The following is a 23632-nucleotide window of genomic DNA, read 5'->3' on the forward strand; positions in this document are numbered from 1 at the left end:
GTACCTTAGATTTTTTTTTTTGCTAGTGGCTTTACGTTGCACTGACACAGGCAGGTCTTATGGCGACAATGGGATAGGAAAGGCCTGGGAGTTGGAAGGAAGCGGCCGTGGCCTTAATTAAGGTACAACCCCAGCATTTGCCCTGTGTGAAATTGGGAAACCAAGGAAAAACATCTTCAGGGCTGCTGACAGTGGGATTCAACCACACTATCTCCCGGATGCAAGCTCACAGCCTTTAAAGAAACCAAGTAGTAGATTCCATTGCCCTAACAGCCTCTGCAGACACCTTCCTAACGACAGCCATCTTATGCAAACATGTTTCAGTATCTTCATTTCCTTGTTGTGAAGCTCTTGGAATTTCTTAAGGCGTTCCTTCCTCTTACAACACTTTTCTAAATAATACAATATGTCGACTAATAGTTCATCAACTCCAACAGGCAAAATGCTTGCACCTTTCTCAGCAGCCACGTTAATCAAATGGCATGAGCAACCCAGTACGAAGACAGATGACTGTGCTTCCCTTAAAACAGCAGCAACTCCACTCTTCTTTCCAAACATGACTGGAGCATTATCGGAACAAAACATTACACAATTTTGAATTGGTATTTTGTAACACTGTGAAATTACCAAAATTACAAATATTATGTCCTGTTAACTCACCCACTAAAGCTGGAACAGACAACACTGAGCTGCTTTGCCATAAAACAAGTGATGACAATAGGGTAAAACTTAGCATTACTATTATTGCTCCCATCCATAGCTAAAGAAAATGGTTCACACTGCATGTAACTTCTTGAACCCGTAGCCATTTCTTTTAAAATGTGTGCAGTTTTCGTATGACCACAGCATACCTGCCAACTTTTAAAAACAAAAAATAAGACTTTTTAATTCTTGGATTTCATCACATATATTCTTCCACCACGGTCTAGGTGAAAAAAAAAAAAAAGGTCAAGATAAAAGGCATACATATCTACAGTTACAATGCGAATTGACCATTACATTTAAAATCTTAAACCAAGAAAACATAAAAATAGTTACAGGAAGATGTACCTAATCATTTTCATTTATGACACATAGGAATAATAGTATTTATGTCACACTGACACACACAACAGAATGCATAATATTGTATTTTCTCGCGTAATTAACGCATTTTTTCGCGAAAACAGAGGCGAAAACTTTGGATGTGTAAATTATTCAAGGAATTCAGATATTTGCAAATTATTTACAATTCATTTACATTTAAAAGATACATCAAATATAATATAAACACAATTGGCTCAACTCATTTGCGGTTATCGTTATTTGGCATAAAATTCAGGCAAGAGATTTTTTCTGACAAGTCAAATAGAGTAATGTACATCAGCTAAGTTAGACACGTGGGTTTGAAGTACCGACACTGGAAAATATTCTTCCCATTATGAGCTGACAACACGACCTGAAGTGAAATAAACATGAACTAATAAAAGTACAATTCATGTAATGTCATAACAATGACATACCGGCAAAGAAAAGAAAACTGTCCAACACAAGAAGGGCCGGCATCAAGGGAGGGACCCTGCTACATTACCCCAAACCGTTCGTATCCAATCTTGTACGAGTGACCTGTCCATCCACCCTTTTTCTTGAATACGAACGTGGATCACTCGCGGAAATTTTACTTTAGGCATTGTTTATCGTTTTAGAACAATGTAAGGTGCAAGCTTTCTGCCATCAGCTGTTACAGCAAACATTGCAGTACATCAGTACATCGTTGTTTACTGCTTCCGGTAGCACGAACGATAACACGGTATGTTCCTTTCCTATCGATTGTTCGACTTTGTGGCATATGGAAACTGACTGGCGTCTGAACTGCGGTTCCTATAAGGAAGATCAAATATTCCTTCATTTTACGCTTCTCAATCACAAAGCGATGAAATTCGTTGAAATCATTCGTCATTTTTTGGCATAATGTTGTTATTTGTTGTTCCACTGCTCTTCATAAAATTAATCAAGCCTCGGCTAACCTACAAATCTGAAACACTGATTCCATGTACAGCGGCTATTTCTCATTCTTTAAAATACAGCGTTTCGTGAGAAACGGCTTATCCAATGTTGCATAATAAAATCATATATTTAAGCAGATCCTCCTCTACTTGCGGAAACTTGCTGCTTTTAGGTCCGCGAAATGCTTTGCAAGACTTGTTGGCCACTTGAAGTGCACTTCTGTTACCGCAGTAGCGCACGTTTCATTTGGACACTGAATACTTACTGCCCGCTGCCCTATTCCGTATGTTTCGGCGTAACTGATCACCACGAGTTCGTATGATGCAGTATTACTTGAATACTGTGGACTGACAAACAATTCTGAGATCACAGAATGTCCCGTACCCGAAACACTTGTAAAACTTGTGCAGTGGGATTTCCTGTCAGATAATAACACCACGTTGCACTGTATTTGGAATGCCCGCTTTCGCAATAGGAAGCCTGCTACTTGAGTAGTTTATATCATCATATCGAAACACATCCGGAGCTGTGTGATGGATGTTCGAAATTGTGGGTGCGTCAAACATGTGAACATTTCTTTTTCCCCACTTTGGATCCAAAAATATTGGAATGCGTAAATTATGCAAGGGCGTCAATTATGCGAGAAAATACGGTAGTTTCCTTTATCAGACGATAAAATGAACGGAAATTTATAGGTACTGTATCTCTGAACACTTGAAGATAACGTTTGTTACATTTTTTGGCCGTAACGAGAAAAGAAAATACCAGAAACTGTCACCGACACAACCCCCTTAGAAACATTCAACTCAAAATTATGCACTTAAATACGCCAAACTACCACATACAAAACAATATGACCCATACATTATTATTATTATTTTTTTTTTTGCTAGGGGCTTTACGTCGCACCGACACAGATAGGTCTTATGGCGACGATGGGATAGGAAAGGACAAGGAGTTGGAAGGAAGCGGCCGTGGCCTTAATTAAGGTACAGCCTCAACATTTGCCTGGTGTGAAAATGGGAAACCACGGAAAACCATTTTCAGGGCTGCCGATAGTGGGATTTGAACCTACTATCTCCCGGATGCAAGCTCACAGCCGCGCGCCTCTACGCGCACGGCCAACTCGCCCGGTCCATACATTATTAATATGCGACTTTGACAGAGGGGGAAAGCATAGAAATGCAAGAAAAAAACACGTGGCCTACAAATTCGTCGAAACTACGCACAGAAACAATGTTAACAGCGCGCGAACAACACAATAACAAACTAATTTTTTCCTCCCGATTAACTGAGTCGCTTGCTCACGCTAGCCTCTCTTTGCTTGCAGGACGATTGCCGCCCTGAATCTCCAGCTGTATAAAGCGCACACGCTGCTGTGGTGAGCGGAAAACACGATACATGAAGGCGACGGACAAAACACTCATGAAATAAAAGCATCAAATAAATACGCTTGAAAATGAGGTTTCGTAAACTACACAAACACATAAGATTTTATCCTTTATCCTAGGGGAAGAGTACTGGCCGTACTGGAGGTTATATATGTCAAAAATAGGAAGAAGTAAAAATAAATCGGAAAATCGGAAGAAGAGTTAACAACCGGAAAGTTTCCGGGTAAATCTGAAGGGTTGGCAGGTATGCCACAGCCATATTTTTTTGCAATTTCTGAATCTGGAGACATTTTCCTAAACAGAGCATCAGCATGATCGGCAGCAGCTAACAGGATATTATGTTAAATTAAAAATTAAGGTCGACTCCAGAAGAGGTAAAAAAAAAAAAATTTTCTGACTGCCATCCTTAAATTTTGTATTGGAGATGTGTTTAACAGATTTAATGTGAATTACTAATTCTGTTCTACCTCTGTGAGAAACGTTTATATCACACGAGCACATGGAACAGAATGCGTTTCTGAGATCCTATAAAACAAGGAAATTCAGCAGAATATGCCTCCCTAAAAGACCGATAATATTGTATCTTAGTTGAACTCATGACAAACACCACTAAAGATACTAAATCACTTACAAATTCGTCATACGATTCCACGAGTTTCAGAACTACCACCAATGTTACTCGCACCCACACACAAACAAAGCCTTTCAGCTGCTACGAAGCACGACACAGTTACTAAAGTTGTTTTATATAAATTCACAGCCTGCTACTATTCACCGATTTCTTTTCTTCAAAATCGTAGTCTGCTACTTGTTTGGGAACATCTCAGTGAATGAAGTAGCAGCTGAGGTTGAACAGATGACAAAAGCATGGGGATAATCGATAATGTGATTATCAATACATTTACCGGTCAAATTTCAAACACTGCATTTTGTATTACCAGCTACTATCGAAAGTCAAATCTGATTTGACTGCAGAAAGCAAAAACAAGTGCGGATATTTAAAATCTGTGCAATAACGTTTACAACATACAATCATAAAACACTCAAAATCCGTACATTTTACGGAAAAACCAGAATACTTGGCAGGTATGCATTGATATGACGATAAATTACCTCAACTGAAGTGTAGCTTCACCTGTCATCGACGGCTCCTCTGCCTTAAGCCACTGGCCCTACGGAGCTGAGTTATTTAGCGCTACCAAACACTTGGAGTTAAGTTGTTAGCTATATGGTCTACTCCATCCTGTAGCAGGTGACCCTGGCCAGACAGCTAGCAGTTATTAACTGTCCCCTTCATATGTGAAGTGTATAGAAGTTACAACTACATACATATAAAATTAACTCTATGAATATATTTCACCTGTTCTACGGTGTTTCTGTTGACGAGCATCCATCAGTCGATGGTAAGCATAGCAATACACATGGCGAACACACCACGATTCTAGTCCAAGACAATGTTCCTCATGGTGAACTGGTGACTTGTTCTGATTCAGGGTTACAGGAATAATGTCAAATTCTCGTCTGGGGAAAGAAACACAAAACATTAAAGATAAATTTGCTCTTTGGCAAAACCCAATAAAAGTGCACAATGCACATTTCTCAAAAGACTATTAAAAAATCTCCAATTACTGCACACTACACATATACACTGTGTGGCCCAAAGTTCTGGACAGCCTCAGCTACTGTTTGTTCCAAAGATGCTAGCCATGTAACTAATAGCATGTAGGAGCTCCCTATGCTATTACAGCATGCCCTATGTTGAATCATACTGACAGAAAACACATTCTAGAATGTTCACGCTTTATGCCTGCTCTTATATACCCTCAAATACACAGCCAAACATCACACACAGCACATTTAATGGGGGAGTCTGGAAACTTCTGTACTGCCCTGTGCACTATACAGAGTAAAATATCCTCCAGGCATATCTATTATATCTATTTCAATTTATTACCTCACTCAATATGGAGGTTATAGTTGCTAAATATGCCTAAGCAGGTATTATAAAATAACAGTTGCATTGCACATATTTATTTTTAATTTACTATTTCTCTACATCAAAAGTCAAAGGCTACAGTGAATGCCAACCTTAGTGGCACATCCAGTGTTAAAATTACAAGTATTTACAATAACTTTCACATAATCTTCTTTCATTATAGACATATCAACAGGCATTGGCATCTGACTGCTGCACTTACTCAACATCTAACATTAAAATTTGTATGTCCCCTTTTGACCAACGCACTATCTGACAACTTATTCAGCTTTAAAATCTAGGATGTCAACCAGTCTTACAATCAATCACCTTATATTCCTACAACTTTGATGAGAAAATAATAACAGTGACGACACAATAATTACGTCAATGATTAATGTTAATTTATAACCAAAGAAATCTCTCATAGATTTCAGCTACAAACACTTAAATATATAAAAATTATGCATTTCTTAGTGATGAAGACAGCTTAAATGACCTCTACGATTATACATTCTCATTAGAACAGGAGGCTTTTAACCTGATTTTCTCAACAGAAGCTTTAATGTGTTCCATGGTAAAATAGTCTTTTATCCAAATATCTCCAAGGTGGAACGACATCTTTGATGTTTAGACATTCTATTTAAAAGATTTTGAATATAATGCCATTAAAAAAAAATCATTGCAATAATTTAAAGTGCTCAGAATTTCTTAATTTTCATACCCACACTGCCTTATATACTGTACAACTGTTTTTAATTACAAAATTAAAAGTTGTAAATTAGTTTTAAGACTGCAATTTATAAATTACAAATAACACATAAAGATTAGTCAGGATCCTGATCTAACCTTGAGGCAATATGATGGCTGATGCTGCCTGAAAAACAGGCGAAACATGTCCCAAAGACAGAATTTGTAACAAGGATTAAATCCTAATCATAAAGAATTTCATGTATTGAATAGGTGGGTGTATAAATAAATACTTGCAATTTTATCAGTGTATACTGAATTTCAATATGGATTCATAATGAAAATGATTACTTGCTTAGTGGCATACTCTGTTAATTGTTAGCCGTCCTTTCTCAAGATGATGAATTTGATCCTAGATGAGATCAGTTGCCTTTAAGGTTTTTTAAACGTGACAACTATTGTTCCTGGCTTTTGGCACATTAATAAATTGTTATGGGACAACAATCTCATTCCACAGCATATGTTTAGACAATCCACAGTTATAGCTAACATTATACAAATTATTACATAGCTCGATAGCTGCAGTCACTGAAATGCGGCCAGTATCCTACATAAAAATGTTATTACATTTAGAGTTTCCTCATTAATGTGAAGTTATATGCGGGACATGTTTAGCTCCTTTATAGAGCATCATCAGCCAATCTAGAATCTCAAAGGTTGGTTTATGTTCATAACTAATGACTTAAAAATTATTTGTACATTTTACAATTTTAAACTTATTTTACTAAAATATCATAGAAGGCAGAAGAATCATTGGTAGCATGCCTTATTAACAAGGACTTAATAATGGAAAAGTTGATAAAAATACATTAATTTAAAATTATGGTAGAGTAAGTTTGCTCTCAAATATTTAGAAACAATTAGTTATGTCTAAAATCGTGAAGAATGACTTGCAATTCAATCTTAAGAACTAATAATTAAGTTATAGTCATTTGAAATTTGAAAATGAGATTGGGCTAAAAGTTTATGTTATCCGTTGAGGATAGGAGTCTATAAAATTCTAAGATCTCGTCATCTTGATGACTGCAACATGAGACAGGATAAACTTTAGTCTTCACAAAGTTTAAACTCTTGGTGTCATTCGAGCTGTTTGCTTGTTGGCATGTCCCTCCAACGCGGAAAAACAGGCACTCGCTATGCAACTTTAGACAACACCAGACAGACAAGCAGTAACTGGAGGGACATGCCAACAAGCGATAGTCTTTAACAACTTTTAGTTACACAGTTCGTTGAATTACGTCCTTTTCAACTATGCTTCATTTTAATTCATTGCTTCAAATCTTTGGTCATTGATGTCAACTAGTACATACTTATTCAACATTGCTGGTGTGAAATGACAACAAGAGTTAAAACTTTGTGAAGACTAAGGTTTATTCTGTCACGTTTCAATAATCAAGATGACGAGATCTTAGAATTTTATAGACTTATCCTCAAAGGATAACAAACTTTTAGCACGATCCCATTTTCAAGTTTTAAATGACTATAACTTAATTATTAGTTCTGAAGATTGAATCACAAGTCATTCTTCAAGATTTTAGACATACTAATTGTTTGTAAATATGTGAGAGCAAACTTAATCTACCATAATTTTAAATGAATGTATTTTTATCAACTTTTCCATTATTAAGTCCTTGTTAATAAGGCACGCTACCAATGATTCTGCGTTCTATGATATTTTTAGATTGGCTGATGATGCTCTATAAAGGAGCGAAACATGTCCCGCATATAACTTCATATTAATGAGGAAACTCTAAATGTAATAACATTTTGATGTATTGAATAGGTGGTTTATAATAAAACATTGTTTGTTGTAACTAAACAGATTAAAATATGAGGTTAGTTACTTGCAACAGTATCCAGTATTCGGGAGATAAGTGGGTTCAAACTCCACTGTCAGCAGCCCTGAAGATGGTTTTCCATGGTTTCCCATTTTCAAACCAGGCAAATGCCAGGGCTGTACCTTAATTAAGGCCACGGATGCTTCTTTCCCATTCCTACCCCTTTCCTGTCCCATCATCGCCATAAGACCTATCTGTGTCGGTGCGATGTAAAGCAATTTGTAAAACAAAACAAAAAAAACACACACAAATTATTGTTATTATTACTACTGATACAATAATTATGTTTTAAATCAACCATATTCATCAATATGTAATATAATATACTTATTAAAATAAACTTGTTTATCATTACTAAGTAATGGACAACAATATCAAACACAATTTTTTTAATCCATTTCTAATTGAAAACTAAGGAGGAAAAATTGTGAAGTAAACCTTTGTTATAATACTTCATGTTTATAAAAATAAAATGTAGAACAAACTATATGAAGGGGCTTATGATTCTATATATTATTTCTTAGAATGGACATGTAATCCAATTGATAATGTGGTAACTAGGTGTTTAGTTAACTATTAGGTTAAGTAGGTCTCGACACCCAGTAGAATGTATATATACCATTAATAATGCACATATTGAGCGAGTTAAAACTATGCATTTGTTAGGAATAACCATTTCTGAACAACTAAAATGGAACGCACAAACAGAGGAAGTGAGATGCAAAGCTGCCAGGGTGCTCGGTTTTATGCACAGAAGCCTCCGTGGTTGCAAGTCGAATGCTATACGGACGGCTTATTACCTGACACTAGTGAGACCTATACTAACGTATGGTCTACCTGTTTGGCACCCTACCACTGCAGCTAACCTTCACAAGCTAGAAGGAATCCAACGTCGCGCTGAACGACTAATTAACAAGAACAGCTGCCCGTCTTCCCTCCCGTCAATCGCCTCCTTGTATAAACAATGCAACATCACCTTCTTACACAAGTCCCTCACAGGGGCCATTCACCTTTCACCATTCCCTCGACTCTCCTTATCTTACAGCTCCGTCCGTAGAGGCAAAGGAGTGTGCCTCATACCTCCCTTTGCGCGAACTGAGTCCTACAAACTAGGTTTCTTTGCTAGTACAGCGCGGCTTTGGAACGATCTACCCACCAACATTAAATGTAGAAATGTAAATATAATTAAATGTTACGTTAGGAAGCACATACGGTGAGAAAATGCATGTGAATATGTGGAAGAATGAATGAGGGAGTGAAAGGTTGTATAAATGAGAAATAGGTATATATTAGGCTATACTTTGTTACTTTACCTGTAAATAGTGTATATGACTGTTTTATTTTAGGATTTAGGTAATTATTTCAAAGGTCAGGGGGCACTACGTGTAGGGGGGTTGTCCTTTTCCCCTGGCCTTCCATACATACTGTAAAGGTTTATGGTAAATAAATAATGAATGAATGAATGAATTTTCCTACACAAAACTGCTACACAACTTGGTATGTAGATAAGTAGGCAAGAAATGAAATATTACTGTCTAACTGCAGTCCAGTAACAGTGGTAGGAGAAAAAGAGAACCTTTATGAATACAAGCAAAGTGTACGAAATACTAACTGGGCTATATCATTACTTCATGACAAATGAAACAGTAAAATAGTTCATTCTGTATATTGAATACTGTATTTTACAGTGTATATGAAATATGTTTGCTTCTAATTTGTAACAAATTCATCCTATACCTTAAGAATATGCTACATTATAACTAACATACTAGAAAGAGGATAATCTCCATCATAACTTATATTGGTTTTCAACCTCAATTTCAGTAAAAGTAAGTTTAATTTCAGAAAAACTAATCTCAACTTCAGAAAAAGTAACTTCAATTTCAGAAAAAAGTCTGTTTAATTTCAGAATAAATATGATAAATGAAAATTACATTTTCTATATAGTCCTAAAAAAATTCTGTGCATAAAGATAAATTAAATAAGTTAATAATTAATAACTAAACAAGTTTCTCACTTTATACTCTCTTTTTTTTTTTTTAGTTTTCCACAATAATATCGTCCATTCGCACAACAGCAGGTAATGCATCTGCAGGTGGTTGACAGACCGTAGGCACATCTGAGCGGTGATGGTTTGTATTGCACCACCAGCAATAATCTCCAGGTGGCAAAGTCTGAATTCAATTTGCATCATGGCTGGATCACCTCTCATTAAAATGTCACGGGTCTCACTCTGATGTTGCTTAAAATATGACCTTACAACACTCCACACATATTCAAATGTGTTCAACATGAAGCGGTAAGGTGCTAGCCGATAAATGTGCAACCCAGTAAACTCCTGTTCTTGTAGTATTTCCTCACAATGGGAATGAGCTGGAGCGTTGTCTAAAACAACAATGTCTTCTACGACGTCCATTATTTACCACTACTCGTATACAGTGCCTCAAAAACTTAAGGAAGTGTTCTTTCCTGAATGCACCTACTTTGCGTTGCCAGAATTCTAATCCTGTGGAAGAAACAAAAAAAGCGTAACACTATGAATATTTGGTCCTTTACTGTTCGGTACCTTAACAACGGCGTTTTCTCCGCGTCTTGCACGTCCCATACTTCTTCTACAGTATAAACCAGGTTGAAATTTGTTTCATCAATGAATACTAAATGAATACTACATGCTTCTGCTGGCCAAAAAATTCCGGTATTTTTTCTACGTACTGTCTCCTTTTAGTTTTCAATTTAACACAATCATCTTCAGACAGTTTGGGATGCCACTTACTGCCACGTTCTTTTTGTAGAATACTACCTTTCCTCGAGCAGTCATAAGCTGTCCTGTACTTTATTCCATTAGCTGTAGCCACCTGTTTCCAGTTTCACCATTTTCTGCTGTGTTCAGAATTCAGTTATGACATTCCTCGGATACCTTTGTATATTTTCCTCTTTGAAGTTGAATAACTTCTCTGTTTTTCATATTGCACAAGTAAAATTCACATTACTTAAATGCTGTATATGAAACAATACGGAATAGTGCAGCCTGTTTACTCGTCACCAAAACAACCATAGCATTGTTACGCCTCTCAGGCTGAGAATAATACTAATATATAATAATATACTAATCTGGTTTCTGAAATTAAAGTTACTATTACCAAAATTAAAATTACTTTTTTCTGAAATCATGTATATATAGTTCAAAAGACATCAGTTCATAAAGCATGAATGGCCACAAGGATCCTGAATTTTTACAATTTAGGTGATGATGTCTGTCTGTTAGGTTATGCGGTTATAAGGAAACCGCAAAAACCAATGGCAGCAGCAAAATGAGGTGTACTAGGCAAGACGAGGAGCGAGGTAGTTTGCCATTGCTTTCCTCACTGGGTCAGAAAGTGCTATTGCAGAACAACTGACCCTATGAGCAACACCTTTCATAACACGCAGATGCACTAGTCGTGCTCTGAATGCTATTACTCAGCACCACCCATACCCCAGCAGCTTCCATATTGTCACAGCCATGGATGAGACTGGGACTTCGGTGAAAGCTACACTTTACTCTGGCCTGTGCCTATGATAACCAAAAATATTAAAATTATTGTACAGAAAGGAACACTAGATGATTTATCACTTACAAGTAGTATAAGTGATGATTTAAGATTGTCACTGAATCTTTTAAAATGTCCACTATAATTTTTTCCAAAGTCGTAAGAGTGAATTTGACGCCGTTACGACTTGAGCCATCACGAGTGCTTTTTTCTGAAACTGAGGTTGAAAACCACCAGTTTCATTCTTTATTCAGAAGAAGTTTTTGAAGAATATGGAGTGGATTCCATTTCTCACAATGCTACAAAGCACTGCTATCTATTCAACAGCATTTGTCCTATATAGTGGGAGGCCCAATATGAAGCTCCACTGTCTAAATTTGATATGGTCGTGTGCCATATCGGAGGGTAAATCAATGTACATATATTGCTTAGTACATTTCCTTGGGTCACACATTAACTTTCACGTGTATCCAATCTTTGTAACTGTGTTTCCTTCTGCCTGTACATTTTATAAAGATTTTCAACCTTTATAACCTCTAAATAATCCACGTCGCCTATGCAATGCAAACTCGTGTCCTCATCCTGAGGTGGTGCAGCTCTTTTGAGGCACACCCCCAATGGAGGTGAGCTGCATGTACGATTTCAACCACATACCAGCCCTCCTGCTGTTCTTAAATTTCTGGCAGTACCGGGAATCGAACCCGGGCCCCTGAGGACGGCAGCTAACCACTAACTGTTACACTATGAAGGTGGACCATGTCTTCTATGATAAAAATATTGTGGAGATAAAGCAATTTTCCATTTTTTCAAAGCGTGCTTCTCTATTGGAAATGTTGAACATTCTACCACTATTATATTATTGCAGACAGCAAGCACATTAAAATATAATCACTCATTTCTTTCTTCATCACCTGCCCCTATACAGTGCTTATACAAGGGTATAAGCAATTCAGTGTATCAACAGATTTATATACTACAGATCTGTGTATGGACTATTAATAACAAATTCACAGAAATGGTGCATAAACCTGGTAAGCTATAAAAGTATAAAATAATTTTCATAAATATTTATGAGTTTTATACTCCAGAAATTAAATATGCAAACATGTTCAAAATTTCAAAACAGTGAAAAAAGGAAGGTTTCAGTCTTGTGGCACTCATATACACATAGGTATAGGTACAAATAAGATACATACATACATCATTATACACCGTTATCCCTTTCAGCGTTCAGTTTGCAAGACTCTGTGAATTTACTCATTCCCGCCATAATCCTCTGTATGTAACTGGTTCTGTGCCCGCGTTTAGTTCTATACCTCTTACCTCCAAATTGTTAGAAAATGAGTCTAACCATCATCGCTTTGGTCTCCTTCTACTTCCCTTACCCTCCACAACAGAGTAATCATTCTCCAAGGTAACATATCCTCCTCCATTCGCCTCACATGACCCCACTAGCAAAGGCAGTTTATGCGTACAGCTTCATCCATTGAGTTCATTCCTAACTTAGCCTTTATCTCCTCATTCATAGTACACTCCTGCTATTGTTCCCACCTGTTTGTACCAGCAAACATTCTCGCTACTTTCATGTCTCTTACTTCTAGCTTATGAATAAGATATCCTGATTCCACCCAGCTTTCACTCCCTATAGCAAAGTAGGTCTGAAAGCAGACCAATGTAAAGATAGTTTCTTTCGGGAGTTGACCTCCACCTTACAGAATACTGTTGATTGCAACTGCAAGCTCACTACATTAGCTTTACTGCACCTTGAAACAATCTCACTTACTGTACTACCATCCTGGGAGAACACACATCCTAAATAATTGAAATTATCTGCCTGTTCCAGGTTGGTATCACCAAGCTGACATTCAATTCTCTTGGATTCTTTACCTACTGACATCAATTTAGTCTTTGATTACCATACTTATCGCATCTATTTTCAATTTCCAAGATATTAGACTGCAGGCCTTTGGCAGAATCTGCCATCAAGACAAAGTCGTCAGCATAGGCCAAACTGCTTACTACATTTCCAGCTAACTGAATCCCTCCCTGCCACTTTATACCTTTCAGCAGATATCCACGTAAACTATAAACAGCAAAGATGAATGATTACAGCCTTGTCTAACCCCTGTAAGTACCCTGAACCAAGAACTCATTTTACCATCAATTCTCACTGCAGCCCAATTGTCAACATAAATGCCTTTGATTGATTTTAATAATCTACCCTTAATTCCACAGTCCCCCAGTATGGCGAACACTTTTTCCTTCGGTACCCTGTCATATGCTTTTTCTAGATCTACGAAACCTAAACTTAACTGTCTATTTTTCTCATAGCATTTTTCTATTACTGGGCGCATACTCCACTGATTGCACCCTCCCTTCCTAGATGCCAGTGAATACTTTGCCTGGTATATTAATCAATGAGATACCTCAATAGTTGTTGCAATACTTCTTGTTCCCTTGCTTATAGAAAGGTGCAATTACTGCTTTTGTTCAATCTGGAGGTACCTTACCAACACTCCATGCTAATCTTATTACTCTATGAATATGTCATAATCGGAAAAGAAACGGTAAACTGTTAATAAATATCCCTGCCTTCCCACTATACTTCACCATTTCAGGTCTAATTTCATTTATTCCTGCTGCTTTATGACAATGCAGTTTATTAATCATCCTCTCCAGTTCCTCAAGCGTAATTTCACAAACATCACTTTCCTCCTCCAAATGAGCTTGGTTATTTGCTAGGTCACTGGGAAGATTTCCTTTTACGCTGAGAAGATTTTCAAAATATTCCCTCCAACTGTCTAGTGATTCCCTGGGATCTATTATGAGTTCACTTGAATTACCCAAAACACTGTTCATTTCCTTTTTCCCTCCCTGAAGAAATGAAAATCTATAACCTGTTTTCCAGTCATTGACGGGGTCAGGGATGTAACGAATGAAGCAGATCTAGGCTATTAGTACGATGGAGTCACCACTCCCAAAGTGATTCATTAATGACTGATGCTATGAAATGAGAATGGAGTGTGTTGCTGGAATGAAAGATGACAGGGAAAACCGGAGTACCCAGAGAAAAACCTGTCCTGCCTCCGCTTTGTCCAGCACAAACCTCACATGGAGTGACCAGGATTGGAACCATGGTATCCAGCGGTGAGAGGCCGACGTGCTGCTGTCTGAGCCACGGAGGCTGAATTACCAAAACACTGTTCATTTCCTTTCTCCCTCCCTTCCTAACATTCTTTATTACTGTCCAGAAAGGTTTCCCAGCTGCCTGAACTCGCCTTTCCAGGTTAATAAAACACCCTTCCCAAGACTTCTTTTTGGATTCAACAACTATTTGTTTCACTCTGTTTCTTTTATCTACGTACAATTCCCTTGTCTGCATCAGCACTTGTTTTGGAGCCATTTCTGATATGCCTTCTTTTTACGTTTACAAGCTGCTCTCACTTCATCTTCCACCATGATGTTTGCTTTTCCCCATGTTTACACACAGTTGTTCCTAGGCATTCCCTTTCTGTTGCTACTACCGCATTTCTGTATGCCACACAATCTCTTTCTATATTCTGAACCTGCTTCTTACTAATCAGATTTCACTTTCTCTATGCTAGGCCTAGAGGTACTTAATTCACTAAAGATTAGATCATCAAAAAATCCCCCGAAAACCTGCACATCCCTAACAGATTTACTGAATTCGAAGTCGGTTAAGATATAATCTATTATGGATCTGGTACCCCTAGCCTCTCATGTGTAGAGGTGAAACGCTTGAAGAATGTATTCGTAACTGATAGACCCATACTAGTCCAGCAAACGCTTCCCATTCATATTAGCCTCCATATTTTCCCCACATTTACCAATCACCCTTTCATATACTTCAGTCCTGTTTCCAACTCTTGCATTGAAATTGCCCATTAGCACTATCCTATCATTGCTATTGACCCTGACTACGACACTCAATGCTTCATAAAACTTGTCAACTTTATCCTCATTTGCACCCTCACATGGTGAAAACAGACAATTCTCGTCCTAATTCCTCCAACTGCCAAATCTACCCACAACATTTGCTCATTTAAGTGCCTAACGGAAACTATATGGCGTGCAATAGTATTTCTGATGAACAGTCCTACCCCACACTCTGCCCTTCCCATTTTGATGATGATGGTTGTTTAAAGGGGCCTAACAGCTAGGTCATCGGCCCCTTCCCATTTTAACACCCATCAAGTACACTTTATAATCGACCGGTACTACTAATCTATTTTGTATCATGTATCAACGAAACTAAATTGTTGCTCATTTTTCTGGAAAGTTACTTTGCAAACATAATCCGCCTCGCTATTTGGCTTCAGTTTCAGCGGCTGTAATATCGCCTGGCCGTTGGCACAACAAATCCCCCATGTCTGCTGTGCAATACTCTTAAATGTTGTTGCACAGATATTTTGTGCTTTCTGCAGTCATGCCGTTTATTTCCAACTTCTTAGGAATGTTCTGAGGAAGATTATCTGCCTCACAAATCTTCACAATTACAGTTTGACAGTCCAATTTTTGTTGACACATAATGACCCCGGGTATATTCTTTTTCACAGTAAAATGACTGAAAGATGTGATTTAAGGTATTCTTTTCCAACCAAGTTGGCAGTCATACCTATTTATTAACAGTTCGTTTCTTTTCCGATTATGACATCTTCGTTCAGTTTTGACTGAGCGGTGCTATCTTAAATGACCGAGACAATATCTGTCAAGCGGTATTTCCTTTTCATGAGACCAAACGTCCAGTCACAAAATGTATTGTATGGACCACTGGCAGAAAAGAAATTGTTATTTCTTCATGTAAACCTGACTTAAGTCTCCACATGGTAATTATATTTTTATTTTGTGGAATGCACTTGTCAACATGAAGAAACAAATCACAGCACCTATGACTGGTCTCCCAAGTGGCAGACCATCTTAGTTAAAATTACCAAGTTATAAAATATGCAGCCAAGTAAACGTTCATAATTGTAACTATGCATTATTTTGATGCACACGCTGGTTATTTCATACGTTGGTACAAGAAGACAGTGCAGGAACTTCATTTAAGAAACCACCAATGTTAAATTCCCATTGCAACTAAAGGTATGATTTTGTTGGATTGCACAGCCTGTTTCCAAGGTTATTTTGAGGAATTTTCCATATGCTCACATCACTGTCACTCCTTTAATCATTTAGTTCAAGGATCAGGCTCAAATCTAAAAATAAATATTTCTCACCCTTTCCGCCTTTTTCCTTCATTGAAAGAAGATATATATGATTCAACCTTTCAATACTATTCTAGTACGAAATGTAAGTTTTACATTCCTACTTAATTATAATTGGTACCGGTTTCAACCAGTATTCTTAGTCATCATTAGCTGATCACAAATAAGTATAAAAGATAATGCACAGGTAAATAAGATGTGAAGTTTAAATAATTCTGTCAGTTGCTGTTTGTGAAGCACAAACACTTCAGGGAGCACTGCGTGTTGAAATTTCAATGTTAAGAAGAAGTTTAGAATCAAATACGTATTTTTCAGTTGCAGTTCATGAGGCACTGTATAATTTTAGGGGTCAGTACTGCGTGCCGATAGTTCCGAAAATATTGAAGAAGTCATAGATCAAATACGTAAATGTAGTACGGAGCAAGTTCTTGAAGAGTAGCAAGACATGTGCCGATTGGCACCGTGCTTCCAAACGTTTGTGGAAATCCGATGAAAAAATTTAAAAAGTTCAAATATCAAGCCTTTAAATGCTGATATGAGTGAAATAGTACAATATAGTTGTATATTATTTGTCGAAAGAAACAATTGTTTTTTCTATGTCATATGTTTCAATAACTTCAAGAATCTAACATACAAATTTCTTTAACCTCATATATATAGATGATATGAGTAAAGAAGTGGATCAGAGATAAGGCCTTCTGCAGATGATGTTATTCTGTATAGAGTAATAAATAAGCTACAAGACCGTGAGAAACTACAAAATGACCTCGCTAATGTTGTGAGATGGACAGTAGGCAATGGTATGATGATAAACGGGGTTAAAAGTCAGGTTGTGAGTTTCACAAATAGGAAAAATCCTCTCAGCTCTAATTACTGCGTTGATGAGGTGAAAATTCCTTTTGGGGATCATTGTAAGTACCTTGGTGTTAATATACGGAGAGATCTTCACTGGGGTAATCACATAAATGGGATGTCCGACTTATTGGCTGAATGGTCAGCGTACTGGCCTTCGGTTCAGAGGGTCCTGGGTTCGATTCCCGGTCGGGTCGGGGATTTTAACCTTCATTGGTTAATTCCAGTGGCTCGGGAGCTGGGTGTTTGTGCTGTCCCCAACATTCCTGCAACTTACACACCACACATAACACTATCCTCCACCACAATAACACGCAGTTACCTACACATGGCAGATGCTGCCCACCCTCATCGGAGGGTCTGCCTTACAAGGGCTGCACCCGGCTAGAAACAGCCACATTAAATTATTATTATAAATGGGATTGTAAATAAAGGGTACAGACCTCCGTGCACATGGTTATGAAGGTATTTAGTGGTTGTAGTAAGGATGTAAAGGAGAGGGCATATAAGTCTCCAGTAAGACCCCAACCAGAGTATGGTTCCAGTGTATGGGAACCTCACCAAGATTACTTGATTCAAGAACTGGAAAAAATCCAAAGAAAAGCAGCTCAATTTATTCTGGGCGATTCCCGACAAAAATGAAGTTTGTCACGTATGAACACTCAACGATAGACTGGCCTCGGGAAGGTCAACAACCTGCCACTACCTGCAGCACAAACTGCGTAGTTTACAACATTGTGCTCTTAACTCAGCTTTATACAGTGTAATCACATTTATGTATTATTATTATTGAACAGCTGTACGGATTAAGCCAAGTCCGAACTAATGAGGTCCTGATTTATGTACTTCCATATTAATGTCTTTCCTTGAAGACATATTTGTTATTCAGGATTTTTGCATGTTCATAATATTGTAGATATAAAAATGTTAATTTGTAAAATTAAATGAATTAACGTGGTGAACATAACCAATGAATCTTCAGCTTTATGTTAATACTGAACCATAGGGATACAACTTTCCATCGACCAGGATTCCTACCACAGCTGCCTTAATGAATCACCAGCAACAATGTCACTTTTTTATCACATTCCATATTAGAAATATCTAGGTGATCGTACTTAGGAGAAGGTAAGCCCATAAGAAGCCTTTCAATTGACTGCAAAGTCAATTACTTAAAGTGGAGAAATTTTACTAAGTTGCTTAAAAAGCAGATATTTGTTGTGTTCTTTTGGATGCTGGCTTTCTCGAGTATGTACTTGTTGTACCTATCACTTAGCACGTGCACGATTACAATTTTGCCAACTATTTATTGAGCATTCTTCACAGAACTGGAATTCTGAATAAGGGTTTAATGTCTTCATGCTTTGAGGTGTCGTTGCTATTGGTAGGTCTAATAAATACTCTGGGTGAATACAATAACCCGCTAACTCCAACATGAAACTGTTAACAAGTTTATGCAGTGACAATTATTTAGTTCTTCCGGGTTGAACAGTGTTGTTTTCTGTACATTCCATACAGTTTGCTGGCATTGCAGTATTCTTTATCAAGGCGACAGAAATACCCCTATTCGATCGAAGGTTATCAGTCTCCCACGCAGCAATCACACTCCTCAACCCCCTTCCAGCTCGCCAGCATGTCATGAAGACAGTCAATGTTGTTGCCGAGATTCTGAGGGACATAGGTGGACAGCCTCGTCATGTCAGTGGCTTGTCATGCTGTATTTGTTTTCTGGCTCTTTGTTGCTCTCTGTAGCTTCATTTTTTCTTTTTTCTTTTTCCTTTTGATCCCTTTCTTCTGGTATAAAAACCAAGTCAGGTTAATATTCAAGAAGTAGAGAGAGATGCACGAAGAGGTTATCAGTATGATCTCCATAGATTTGGTTATTAGCTTATACATTTAAAACTTTCAGATGACTGCCACTGATATTTACCTTATTTTTCACTGTATTGGAAAATTTACGTTTGTAGGTGGTATTCTAAATCAACTTTGTCATGACTAATTTTAGTGTAAAACCAACCGTAAGAGAGATAGATTGAGTTTTATGTTTTAGGCCCCCTCTGAACCCAACATTGGTTATTATTTGTCCTGTCTGGTATAAAAATCAAGTATTAGGTATACATTAAAAAAGTACAGACAGAAAGATGATTTTATATATGTACAGATAAGATTACAACTGGAATATTAGGGTGATTGCTCATCAAAAACTCTGGTGCAAGAGGAGACAAATCCAAAGTTGAAATAAAATCCTAGACTTAAAAGTAATGTACACATGTATGCTGTTGATGCTAGAAAAAGAATATCAACAAATTATACATTCTCCGAAATACAGGCCATGAGGTCAGGTACATAATTTGTATACTGTCGTTTAAGCATGTCTCTTATGCTGGAGGGTAGTATGTAACTGTAACATTAACCTGACAAGTGTTTTTAGTTTTAAGTAAATGTTGAAGTAGGCAACAGATGGTGGTAGAGACTGTTCTAAAGGACAAAACAATTCAACCAGCAGTCTCTCTTACAATTAATCAGAAGAAAACAAACAATTCCAACCTTTTTGTAGTGTATTTTTTTAAAAATACAGTGAGTGCGCTAATAACAACAGCGTAAGACACAGATGTATACTCTCTGGAGAGAACAGCTGTGCAACAAATGCATATCCAAATAAAATAATGTTAAGTGCTGAATAAGTATATTTAGTAGAGCGTACAGAATACAAAACCTTTATAGAATGAACTCTTGTATCTTGTATCAGAGGTATTTGATAAACCACCACCCTAACATTTCTAGGTGCTGGGAGTCGAGCATATCAGTTAGTATGGTATAAAAGTAAGCTCTTTGGACATATTTTGAGTAGTGACAGTCCTGCTTTGTATCTTATGGAATAAGGATAGTTCTTATTTATTTGTGTCCAAAATCACTACAATATATTTACAACTACTCTATTTACACTTTGTTTTTCCAGTATTCAACTGTCGAGATGGCACATTCATTGCCTTTCAACAAACCCTTCATACTTCATGGTTTAGGCAGATTTCTACAGCTGAGATGGTGTCTATGATCTTGCTTTTCACTACACACACACAAATATTGATCACCTTTTCAGGTTGGTTTTACATCGTGTCGCTCCAAATCGTAATCTGTTAAGCGTCTTCCAATGTCCATATTGAAGATGATGTCCTGCAGCTGGCTTCTCTTTCCCATCCCATAATCCTACAGGCGACTTCCTTCTCCAGAGTTCCTTTCGACAAGATTCGGCTGATGATGGGATTGACATTGTTTGTAGGAAGCTCTTCCTCGATTTCAATCTTGACGGGTGGACGTGAAGTCCAAACATTGGCTGTCTTGGATCTGTTTCTTGCTTCTTCTCAATCTCTGCTGCAACTTGTCTCCTAACATCTGGGGGTGCTAGTCCCATAAGTGGAAAGATCTTATTAACAGGAGTTGGTCATAAGCAGCCTGTCAGACATGCCAACTTCCAAAAGTGAAAAATCAGGAGAAATTTTGCAGCGAATCGCGACGTATTACAACACGTCACTGATGGCAGAACATGTACAAATTTATTATAATTCAATACATTAAAAATTCTATTTGCCCATATATATATTTTTCATCATTTACATGTGAATACTAAATACTGGACATACCTGAACTGTAAGAACATGTGACTTCTCATCCTTCAACATGGAGATCCCATTACGACTAATTGTTGTTCAACACACCAGTAGCTGACTTAGCCCCCTTCAGAAACTCGGAACTAAATTTTTGCTCGAAGCACTTGCCTTGCTAAACTGATTTCAAGGTTAAAAGTTTCTCCAAAGTTTGTTCAGACAGCAAGGATCGGAACTGTGTTTTTGTCTTTGTGACTCTACTAAAAATCCTCCCACATTCTGCAGTGCTATGTGGAATTGATAACATAGCAAGCATCACCTTAGAAAGTCTGTCATATTTAAGTACACCATCAGCTGATTTCATCTGACCTATCAATGCCCATTGAACATCAATTCTTCCTTTTGCCAGGTCTGTTTCTTCGAGCTGAATGTTACAGAACTGGGAGTGCAGAATATCAGTTTCTTTACCCAAATGTTCCATTTCACTAGTCAAAATGTTTGGACACTTGTTAATGAAAAATCTAAGGCTAAAAAATGATGCCTTACTTATAGCAGAAATATTTGCAACTTCTGCATTAATTAATTAAAACTTCATCTTTGAATGGAAATTTGTGTACCATGTAGCCACACGATGAAGAGAAACACTTTCTAACAGACTTAAATAATATGCACTTTTCCTCAGACTTCAAGGTGTTCACTAAAACAAACGCAGAATTCCCTATCATCAGATCACAATCATCCTTTTGATTTGCTGCAGTATGATAATCTATATCAAGAAGAGAGAAAGATCTTTAAATAACGTCTGGTTTCACAAACCTTGTCATCACATTCTTCAATAGTTCCTCCAAAACTGACCTCAATAAGTGGATGTGCGGCATACTTGACTGAAGAGCTACGTTTGGATTCTCAAAGATATCCATAAAACTTGAGGGGAAAAGGCAAAAAGATTCATGTAAATTTGATGAAAGGAACATGAAAAGTCGTTCCACGTGACAATGCATGGCTCTTAGTGTCATAAGTAGTTTCTTTTTTTTTTTTTTTTTTTTTAGTAAAACTGATGACTGGGTTTTCCTTTTAACTGAGGAGTGAGGTGAAATGTTATGACAATCCTTAACCTTTTCAGACAAACAAGACACATCTGCACTTAAACTGTGCTTAGGAATTTTGTAAGTCTTCAAAGTTCCCATCTGAGAATCCTTACTCACAATTTTGCTCCTGAATAATGTAATCAAAGTGTCCCACTGAAGCAAAATCCTATCTAAAACACCTTCTTAGTGATAACCATCGAGTAGGCACATGCTTCAGAATTTTCCTGATCTCTGTGTTGTGTAAAGTCTGAAATTCTCTGAACTTATCTTTCCTCTTTGCACTTCTTTCCAGATAATAAAATATATCAATTATACTTTCATCTACATTTACGGGCAAGCACGCCGCACCCTTCTCGGCAGCAAGATTAATTAGGTGACAAGAGCAGCCTACGATGATTCTGTTACTATTTTCCCGCTTCAAACATCCTGCCACACCATTATTTAATCCTACCATTACTGGAGCATTATCAGCACCAAGAGCTAGGCAGTTTTTTAACCCTCCCGTGCGCACAAGCCTCATATGATGTCCCAAAATTATGTTGCATTTAGTGCACTTTTCATTTAATATTGTTATGAATTAGTGGAAAATTATGACTCTGTTCTTCACTTTAGACCTCATGTGAGGTGTGATATTAGTTACAACTATATCCATGAGATGACAGCACTTCCTTGCAGCTGCAAAGTTGTAGGCAGTTGTGGCGCTCTTGTTATTTGTGTGTTTCATATGGAGACTAAATTATTGAAATTGATACGCCCTTTACAAATATATGCAACTGATAAGTAAAAATGTTTTATATAGCAGAAAAGCATGCTCTTTCCAATGGTATTAGTATTTTTATTGTACATGCAATTTATTACCATTATTTTGTGTAATAATATAGAGGCCTCATATAAGGTCTAAATGTACGAGAGGTTATGGTTCACAGTCATAACCTCAATTAGAATTACACCATATTGTAGTGTTTTGGTGGAATTTTTTATGCAAACCAAGACAGACTACTGATGTTTCATGGCACATTTGTCATATATTCTCATTTCTATGCATTTAGAACAAAATAGATGAAGAACCAGGGCCGTCTGTAGAAAATGTAGTCTTCACAACGAATGTCACAATATACTCTGCACCCTGTCAGTAATACCTGACAATATGATATACAATCACTTTTGCGAGATACGGAAGTATGTGCACTTCATTGGCAATCAGAACATTCCAGCAGACATCAATGATCGGCTTAGACGTTTACGTCCTATGATTGACCATTTCAAGCACATCTTTAGATGTTCTTCCCAGCCAGAAGAATTTTCATTAGGTAAAGAGATGGTCCCTTTCAAAGGCCGATCAAAGCTGAAACAATGTATGAAGAGTAAACCCAAAAAATGGGGCTTCAA

At 37.4% G+C, this 23632-nt stretch overlaps 1 protein-coding gene across 3 annotated transcripts in view; it reads right to left on the reverse strand.

Annotated features, from left to right (window-relative positions):
• The window catches only part of temp (protein prenyltransferase alpha subunit repeat-containing protein tempura), a 97680-nt gene that overhangs the window by 53082 nt on the left and 20966 nt on the right, over positions 1 to 23632 (reverse strand). For all 3 annotated transcript variants that reach the window (XM_067137933.2, XM_067137934.2, XM_068225552.1), the window contains exon 2: positions 4738 to 4898. In XM_067137933.2, coding sequence (XP_066994034.2) covers positions 4738 to 4898 — 161 coding nt within the window. The remainder of the gene's footprint in view (positions 1 to 4737; positions 4899 to 23632) is intronic.

This window comes from Anabrus simplex, chromosome 1 (assembly GCF_040414725.1).
Source record: "Anabrus simplex isolate iqAnaSimp1 chromosome 1, ASM4041472v1, whole genome shotgun sequence".
Classification (NCBI taxonomy): domain Eukaryota; kingdom Metazoa; phylum Arthropoda; class Insecta; order Orthoptera; family Tettigoniidae; genus Anabrus; species Anabrus simplex.